Source organism: Mastigoproctus giganteus, chromosome 8, assembly GCF_048544385.1.
Source record: "Mastigoproctus giganteus isolate SK-2022 chromosome 8, ASM4854438v1, whole genome shotgun sequence".
Lineage (NCBI taxonomy): Eukaryota > Metazoa > Arthropoda > Arachnida > Uropygi > Thelyphonidae > Mastigoproctus > Mastigoproctus giganteus.
Genome location: NC_143582.1, coordinates 94,871,875 through 94,882,067, shown reverse-complemented (window position 1 = coordinate 94,882,067; position 10,193 = coordinate 94,871,875). Strand labels below are relative to the sequence as shown.

The window sequence follows — 10,193 nt, the reverse complement described above, 5'->3', positions numbered from 1 at the left end:
ACATTCCAATGGTTAGTCAATATAAATTCTTCAAACACAGAACCTCTAGCGTCGTTGCGTTCGCTAAACCAAAGTTGAGATTTTGCATTGGAGTCAGTTGAAGCCAATATATTTGCACTAGGAAAAGTGCTTAAAATTTCTTCCAAAAGGTGCATTGGTACCTCGATATTATCATTTGGAGCGCAATATAAAGAGACCATGTAGAAGTCTAAAAACTGGGTAGAAATATGGATGCAGGTAGAAAAGGATGTACAAAAACGAGATATGACTGTTACAGTTAGAGCTCCATTAAATACAACAATGGCAGTTTTTGGCTGCTTGGATTCATATGCAACGACTCTAGCTACTAACGGGTATCCAACAACGTGATATAATTTATCCGTTTGTCTATACATCGAGTAGGGCTCCTGAATAGCCAAAATGTTTACTTTATCCTGCAAACATGAAGCTCTTAGTTCATCTGCAACGCAACGTGAACGTTGCGCGTTCACCTGCATTATTTTTAGGAAGTATTTGTTGGTAGATCTATTGTAATTTAGATGGTTTATTTGTGTATTATTCATTAGCAATTTTCAGTCTTGCAAGTTCAGCTGCCTTCTGATATTCTGGGCAGAGTGGATCCCTTACAGAATGTGCATTGTCCCTGTTCCTCCTCTTACAGTTTATACATCTCGGGGGTTGTTCTTTATGGGGGCAATCTGAGTATATATGTCCCCCAGCCGCACAATGACCGCAAGATACAGTCTTGTGGGTGCAAAACTGTGTGTGGTGACCAAATCCCAAGCAACGGAAGCATTTTGTCACTATTGTAAATTTCCTGTATTTATGGGCTGAGAATCCCAAGAAAATTCTATCGTTTTCTAAAATATGTCTAAATAATCTCGGTGAGAGACCTATCACCCAATTTATCACTTTTGTCTTTGTACCGGAGCTAAAACGTAACATCACCTCTTCCTGAATTTCTTCGAAAGTAAAGCCATAATCTTTAAGATTTTTCATAAAGATGTCCTCTACTATTTCTTCCTTAGTCAAATCTCTTGAAACGTCATAAACTAGTAGGGTAGGAAATGTCATTTTTGGTTTGTCCGACTGTAGTCCAACATCTTTGAATGTGGATGATTGTCTAAGCAGCTCTAAATCCTCCTTGTTAGATGTTTCAACGATCACTCCATTATTTCTCACAATTCTGACGTTTTTAATTTTTAAATTTTTATGTTCAGAACGCAGAGATTTGGCTATTACTTCTTTAACCTCCGTCCCCGAGGCCAGCTTGGAGCCGTCCACCGGTCTAAAGATCGCCACATGCTGAGGGGCACTGATTTGTGTTGTGCCAGTTTTAGCTTCCATAAGTATCCTATCTCTAGAGTCAGTTATATTATAGTGTTGCCCTCGTTCCACTCTATCTCCTTCAGAATACATCTGCTTCGTTTGTGTCGAGCTGATCCTGACTTTATCGACGTAAGATTGCTGTAAAGGTGGCATCAAACCAGCCTTGCCACTCATGATTTGGTCAAACATATTAGCTCTTACTTGTAGTTCCTCTGTCTTGACTTTTAACTTCTCATTTTGAATTATCAATGACGTGGTAATAGTTTCCATTTCTGCCCAAAAGCTATGGATTATGTTTGAGGCTGCCTTAGTTACTTTATTGGTTTCAGCAGCCATGAAATCACTCAAGTTTTTCTTTATTTTCGTCAAAGCCACCTGCATACTAGCACTATCTGCAAGGCATTCTGCATCAATCGTAAAAACTGGGTCTGTCTTCGACTTATCAATATTCATTTTTTCCGGACGTTCTTTGTCTTTTATGCCCTTATCCTCAAGAACACCCTGGTTAACCTGAGAAGTAGACGCGTTAAATTCAGAATCGCTTTGTTCAATATTTACACAAGAAGTCGTACTTTCAGCTTCGGTGTCTTTGTCTCCTGACTCAAAACGTATTGTTTTATGAGAAGTGGAGGTAGGTTTAACCCGATCCTGAGCCAGAGGAGGTAAATACTGCTGTGTCAGTTGAGTAACGTGATTAGCGAGGGCGTCCGTAAGCGCGTTAATCAACTCTCCATAGATCACTTGGCCACTCTTATCGCCATTGCCTTTATCAGGATTCAATATAGAGTTTTCTGATGTGGTCAGATTTTCCCTTTGAGAGATGTCTGGGGGTGTAATTCCTACACTTTCTTGATTTTCCTGGGTAACTGGACTTTCTGTCTCTTCTCCAGATGTCAATTCTTTAGTTGTCAGATCTGGTTTTGTGTTAGTTCTCGCGCTGCCACGACAAAAATCACAAGACCATTTTAGTCGCCTTTCTTTCTTTAACTTTTTAAATGAGGGACCTAGGCAGACTGTACAAAAATTACGGCTACATGTACAGCATTTAAAGATGGCCTCAGGGTTCTGGTGGCAGATAACGCATTCCTGTGTCATTTTAGAGCTGATGTCCCTTTCAGATTACATACTTTAATTTTAATTTTAACTCGCTTCTACACTTGCCTCTGTGTTACGGTTAAATTTTGGTGTTTGTGAAATTTACAAAGAAACTACTCGGGGTCTACTCTTAATCCTCTTGTCTTTGTTCTTAGATACTTGCTTCAGGAGGGTTATATCCCTCGGGTATTAACCCTACTCAGTGCGGTGAGTACTTGCTAGTTTAGTGCTTTGCTATTGGCCAGTATACATCAGACCATTCTTATGATTTTTAGTCTTGCATACAAGAAATGACAACAAGATATCGTCCATCTTGGAAAAATTCATTGTCGCAGGCCAAAAAGGGAAAATTATAAAATACTTATCTTTGGCTGGAGCAACGCAGCTGAAATTTCATGCACCAGTAGACAGGCACTTACTGATGACCTCTGTATCACTTGGACGGTCGAGCATTCACTGTAATTCACATAAATCACCTTTAATTAGGAGCACGAAATGCACAAGGTATATTACTAGACGCCACCTGGCGGGACTTTCAATTCTGGTTTGTAGGCGGTACTAGAAAAATGACGACCATGAGTTGCCCGGTGCCCCCTTAATGGACCATGAAAAAAAAAAAAGACCAAAAGTTAGTCCGCCTCGGGTGAGAGTTGCATAATTTTTTGTCCAAGCAATTCTGGTTTTTAGTCCAAGAAAACTGGCAAAATGGACGGAAGAATACACGCGTTTACAGACCGTACAGTCACGCCTAATGACCTTTAGCTGTCTTGGTGCTCACAGCGCAATGCGTTGCTTCCATCGTTTTCCCGAATCGAATATTAACTAATGAGACGGTTGAATAGATTACCAAACAGCGATTCAAGGACAATCCCCTTCATATCACTCATCGTGATCCCGTAGCAGTTTACTGCAGCCAACATGAACATAGCTCATAACGTAAATGATAGATGCTCCAGAAATCAATAAGATTTCCGGAGCAGCTATCTACATCTGCATCTTTGATTATAGAAAGACGAAGCCGAATTAGTTAATGCAAATGAATCTTAGACGAAAATTGTGACAATAATTAAATATTTATTATTAGGAGGTCCTAGACATTTCCTGTACCGCCCCAAAAAATTATAATTAATAAAAAATGATAAATAAATAATAAAATAAGCTGCCTATTTGACTCGTTAAAGCTGACCTTTTAAACTTTCCCAAGCAGTCAGCCTCAACCATCCACGGAGGCAACTTGTTCCAGTAATTTACAGCTCGCTGACTAAAATAAAGTCTTCTGCAATCCAATCTAACTTCCTCCCTTCCCTCTAATTTGAATTTATGATCCCCAGTTCTGGAATTCTTTATAACAGCGAAAATTTCATCATTCATTGTAATTTCTCCTTTTAGTCTTATACTCCTCAGTTGTACCTAGGGTACAACTGAGGCATATAAAACTAAGAGGAGAAAAACCTAGTTATTATCTCCTCTAAGGTACCTAGTTACTAAGCTCGATAGTCCACATATTCTAAATCCAAGCAAACAGTGTTGAAATTATTTTGCATCCAGCTCAGGAGTGACTCTATCAAAATAGCCAACAAGGTTCGTTAAACACAATTTTCACTTCACAAGACCATGCCGCGTGTCCTTCAGAATTCCGTTTCGATCTAAATGATCTTGTAACGCGCTCTTGATCATTGCCTCCAGCATTTTCCTAACGACTGAAGTCTGACTGGGCACATGCTATCAACTCCAGAGCCTAACTCGCCTTTAAGCTCGCAAGTGTTTCTAATAAATTCCAAGTTTATCAGCTCGAAAATCTGCGGGTAATGTACGATAAGCTAAGAGAGAGAGAATTTTTACGTAAGGGTCCGATCTGTTTCGTTAGCTTCTTATTTGTGTTCCTATACATTCAAAACTCATCATCCCCTCTTGGATTCGTTTAATATAACCAGGTAACTACTGTGGCTTTACAAAATTACAATGTTTTACATTTTTCTTAAGGTTAAATAAATAAGCAACACCTATTTAACAAACATTAACTCACTGCATTCCATTAAAACTCTGGCTTGAAGCCGTTAGTTACGATCTAAATTGGGTCCCTGCGTTTTGCAGTAAGTTCGCGAAGGGTAATCAGAATTTTTTTAAAACAAACTTCTAAACAGAATCATTTTCTGTATATTAACTTTTTCTATTAACACCAACGCTTTGCTGAAAGTGTACTTCATAATTTATTAATGGGGTTTTAAACGAATTTCATCTGTTGTCGGTCTGCAAGTCTGCTGATTTGACTTTAAACGCAGTTTTACTTAACAGAGAAACGCAGCTGTCTGCGATGGCAAGGCCATGTCTTTGATGTTATTGCTAGTTTCCCTCGGAGGTGATAAAAGAAATGTCGCTTAAAAACTCCTCCGTTTATGGCCGTCTCGCATAACGATTTGAATTTAAATAACTGCATTCCTCGACTTACAACTATCTGTATTAAATGAAGAAAATAATGCATTGGGCCCCCCCTTTGCAGACACCGGTACTATTGCTTCTTTCATGGGGTTTTTAATCTCCCAGAACAAAATTAGTTTCCGTTGTATGTACGGCTGAACTCCGTATATTATGGTGTGCGTCAGTACCTGTGTGTCACATGTTGCATTAATGTGGACCATTACTTTCTGTATGGTACATTTATCTTGGAAAATCGATGATTTATGAGCCATTTGGTGTTTACTAGTGTGGTGAAATGCACTACTCTCTTTCTTTCGTTCGCTTCTGTTCTTTTTATCGGTCCCTGAAGTCTGTAATATAATTGTATGTAAACTCTCTCTCTGCTCAGTTGAGAATACTGCTGCTGTATAAATAGGCAACTTTAATTTTTAGTCGAATTTAGGCCTTTCCACCCGCTGTGGGAGGACGGTGATTGTATCCACTCTGCTACCAGAAAGGGGTGGAAATACGAATATGGAACGTATGCCCAGCGGTAGTGTTCAACAGCTTTTGCTGAGCGATTCATAGAATGTTCTTTTTAAGTTCTGTTTCATTTCAGTTGCAAACTTATGTTTAGTTTGTTTCAAAGTGGTTGTTTAGAATCCAATAAGAAAATGTGCCTTTCTTTTTTTATTATCTGTATTAACTCTGTCAACCGCTTGGTCACCTAGTCTAACCGCTTTGTACCTCCACGTGAATGGGCCTGAAACCTAGGAGGTAAATTTAGCTCTCAAAGCTAAAAGGAGTAAAATACGGACTCCACTAATCACCTCATGATCTTTTTATCCAAACCAGGCAGACGGAAAATTAGAAGAATATAACGCCTCCAATGCTTAAAGACAAGAGATGGATGCAAGTCCAGCAAAATTCCTTACTTTCTGATTCTGCATTCTCTGCCGGATAAACCTCTAAACAAACTCTCCCCTTTTAGGCTGGTACACAGACTAAGATCAGGTGATGTGTTAGTTGAAATGCAGTACACCACCATGCTCAAATACTCCTAAAATCTCCTCGTTTTAAGGTGCCTGACACAGGTAATCCATGCGCGTACTTTAATATATCAAAAGGGTGTAATAGCGGAAGGGGACCTTCTTAATGTTACAGAAGAAGAAAACACCCAGCAACTAGCGGATAACAATGTTATACAAAGGATGGTTTTCAAAAATTTCAAAGGGATGTGAAAAATGGCAAAGGGAGAAGAAATTTCTGAGGTACAAAATTGATCAAACAACAGAAATTTGCTATAACCAATAGAAAAACTATGTACGCCCCATTACCTCAATTGCAAAGCACAGTAGCAGTACAAACAAATGTTACGGTTCCACCAAGTTACATTCTTTTCCGATTGGGCAAAATTTCTTCTCGCATCACCAAAAGCGAAAAATGTTCCCCAAAATTCCACAAATGCTATACATATCCCGATAATTCCACCAGATACCAATTCCACCTCACAATCGATCGATTGACCAAGTAAAGATCGTTAAAACAGCACAAGAAGAAATACACTTTTCTATTTATCCCATTGAGCATGAGTTGGCTTGGACGTACTTTGCGATTTGAATCTTTTCGTTATTTTCTTTCGGGTTCGAATCGCATGGGGAATTCGTTGAAATTTGGCTGGATACGAGTCAACTACCGAAATACGATCCTCTCCTGAGCTTACAAGCGTTGAGTACGTGACTCTTCAAATATTTTATTTCGTTACCAATCTGTATAAATTTGCTATGATCTTGAGTAAATCCAAACTTATTTTGTTAAGTAGCGCATTATCAAAAGAACATAGATATTCTGTACTGGGTGTTTCTCGTGTAGAAATATTTACTATAAATTACCATAATTTCTCAAAGAGCATCTTAAATATTTTAATTAAAATTTTTATGTTTACCGATATCCTAAGGAATACCGTTGAGGGACGAATTGCAATGTTGCTTTATGACCAGAGTTTAATATATACTTTATACGATATATTTCGTTTAGTGGTTCAGCTCTAACTTGATACTTTCTAAAGAGACTTCCGAACAGAATCGCATGAGACACTGTTTCTCAAAGTGGAGTAGACAACCGTACTCGGGTTTGCAACCCACCCTACACTCTCTTTTATCAGAAGAAACTCCCCAAAGGAATGGAAAGAGAAATTCGAAGTTGTTAAAGCTTTGGTCATTTGATTTTGGATTTGTCACATGTCTTGCATTTGTGAACGTGACTTTGAACAGAGGAAAAATATGATGAATCAGATTACGTATAGATATAAAATTATGCCTTGGAAGATTTAAGAGAAGAGTGGTTTTGCACCATTGAGAGCTAGCGATAACTTGGCAGAGGGCGAGATCAGGTTTCAAAGGAAACTTTCCTAGAGATGTCGACATTTAGCTCGTAGAAACCCAATTCTACAAGTATTTGTAGCAACAGAGTTTATCACTGAATTCACTTATCACAGGCGAATTCACACAGGAGTTGGCTATGTTTAGATTACCAACCAAACATATTGGAGAGTTTGAATCTTTCAGGGTTAAATCAGCTTCGCGAAGTCCCAATAAGGACATACAAGTGTTTTTAGTATTTTGTTAAATGTCTTACTCGAAATACAATTATTCTGAAGGTGGGGAGGGGAGGATTTAACCGGGAACGTTTAATTCGGTTGAAGTTATCTGAAACAATGAAGACTATTGTTGAGGGAATAAGAGTTCTTTCGTGATCATCAACCATACTGTTAATTATGTCTTCCTTTTTGTATTCATAACCATAGTCTGCATATTTAACTATTTTTTTTATTATTTTTTATAAAAATAACATTACATTCAGCTATGAATGTAATGTTTGGTTGGTCATTTTCGTGGTTGATTAGGTAAATCGAGAAGTGAGTCAGATAACGAACGTCACCCATGCTCCAGCGTGACGTCCATTATCTGATGATAGATCGCAGGGGCAGATAGTCCGTAGTTATTGGCACTACTTAGAGATCTCAGCAGATGTCGAGGCAAGAGATAATTTCTTCGCACTTTTGCAAGATCCTCATCGTCACTGCGATTGTCTAATATTCTTTATTGTGAAGTATAATTAGCGCGATATGATTTCAGCAATCGAATAGTGGTAAAAAGTAAATGCAGACTACTCTGCTTCTAATTGCTATTCTGTGAACTAGTACTGAGACTAATGTTTAGAAATTATTAATGGAGAATAACGCACAAATCTGGAGTGCTTTTCTTTGAGTCAAGCGAGCCTATTTTTACCAACTGCCCTTTGTATCATCGACTACCTTAGAAGAAATATTCAAAAAGGGAAGGATGTCTGATAATTCTGGATTTTATTTTCGGTCTTTTCGTCCTCGATATCAATGGCATTCTTCCATTGACTGGAAATTCGTCATGTGAAAAATTAAAGGTAATGTAATCAATTGAACCACCTTAAGATTGCTGCAACAAGAAGATGAAGAGCCAAATGCTACTCTTGCCTACTACTAGACAAGTCCTCATTGTCTTACTTTTTGTAGCAATTTTAGAGACAAATAGTGGTTTAATCATGTTAAATCATGAAACCGCATTCCTCCTTCCAGTCTCATAAATTCTGCTTTGTGCAAACGGCCATGGCTTCTCCAGTATCCATGAATTCTGTAAGTTCTGATCGCCTTCTCCCAAAGCACCAAGAAGCTGGTTTTCTCTTCTTTTTCTTGGTGTTCATTTTCTTCTAAATCTGCTAATTTTGTGAAGTTTCTTTCTGCTGAATTTAGAGAATTTCTTGAGAAATTGTCTAAACTTATTGAAGCTATTGAAAAGCGAACATTAAGGTTAATTAAGCCGCCCTTACAAATTGATTTCGATCATTTTTTCAATCAAACACAGTTCTGCTGCATGTCTAAGGATACTTCCTCAGTTTCCGTTCTTCTGAATTAGCATTTATAATATTGCATATCCCTCCCAGCCAGCCCAAAACACATCTGTCAGATAGTCAAATTCGAAGTCCAACTTTGATGGATTGGAAGTTGGACTGCGAATTCATCGAACAAATATTTCCCCTTTTTCTTCATTTATCTTTTCTAATTCATTTATCTTGAAAGAAAAGAAAGAAATGCGCTCCTCGTAGTTTCTGAAAATTACACCCCATAGAAATTTATGTGGAGACAACTTTCTTCTGGATTTTCAATCCATCCATGGTCTGGCTGAATTCAAGGGGGAAATAAAAACCCAGACTGATCATTTCCATGCCTTTCTTCGATATGATTCGAATAATGACCATTTCAAATGGGGGTTGAGTGACAAATTTAGCTAACCAATGAAATTAAGATGCAGCATAGCATTAACATTGTATTTTGCTTCCAGAAGTTAGGTGGGGTCTTTACTTTTTCCAGGCTTCAACTAGCAATGAAAACTAAACTCTATACAGTATTCTTTATCCCTAGGTCAGCTTTGATAAAACAAAGATTTATGAAGGTTAGGAATTTATTGATTAAAATTAAGAGATAGAATGGGAAGCTGAAGATTCATAAAATGGCGAAAATAAAGATTAATAATCTAGTTAAGACAGTGTACCTCGGCCAAAACGTCAGCGTATCGTCCGCAACAACCTTTTAAGGAAAGTTACTGTTTTCAAGATCTTTTTTGGTAGAAGATAAAATCCATGGATTTCACTTTATGCGCTCTCTGACTGTGGGCTTCTTCTTGTAGACCCAAGGTTCTGAATGCATTTTTGAGCTCGAGCTTGCAGAGGCATGCGAGAGAGAAGCTGTCTTTAGGTTTTAAAACCATTCAATCTGGTTATGTTTAGTCAATAGCGGTTGACCTACAAAACCGACGATCCTTAAGTACGGCTTCATTCATTGAGTAATACGTTTGCGTGAATAGAAGATTGTTTACCAGGAATGAAGTGCATCTAATGCATATTTTAACCCTCGAGAAATGCGATTTTTAGACGGTTATTTACTTTACTTGTTTCGAAGATGCAGATCTTAGTTTATACAAACTCTCCGCTGCCAATCAGAACGTTTCTCTTTTTTAGTTTGCACTGCGCGCGCGCGCGCATATCCACAGATCCTACAGTCCCGGTTGATTTGGTAGAGAACGTGCTCTTGCTGAACTCCGTCATTTGGCTCCGGTGTAGAGAAGAACGCTACACGCCGTTCGTTTTCAGCAGGCGTGCTCGCGGTCCGCGTGCCCCTACTGTAGGATCGTGTGCGATGGCGCTTCTCAGGAAGCCGAGGAGGAGGAAGAGGAGGAACAGCGTTCCTTACCAAATTACCAAGGAGATACCAGGCGGGATTTTTCTGTGTATTGTCCTATGGACGATCCTGATACCACTAGTCAGCGGTACAGGTGGGT

The 10,193-nt window shown here is 38.6% G+C and overlaps 1 protein-coding gene across 4 annotated transcripts in view; it reads left to right on the top strand.

Moving 5' to 3' along the window:
* The first annotated feature begins 9,976 nt into the window (after window positions 1-9,976).
* Window positions 9,977-10,193, top strand: part of LOC150081721 (cell adhesion molecule Dscam2-like) — a 285,694-nt gene continuing 285,477 nt past the window's right edge. For all 4 annotated transcript variants that reach the window (XM_090379593.1, XM_090379594.1, XM_090379591.1 and 1 more), the window contains exon 1: window positions 9,977-10,187. In XM_090379593.1, coding sequence (XP_090235719.1) covers window positions 10,052-10,187 — 136 coding nt within the window. In that variant the 5' untranslated portion in view covers window positions 9,977-10,051. The remainder of the gene's footprint in view (window positions 10,188-10,193) is intronic.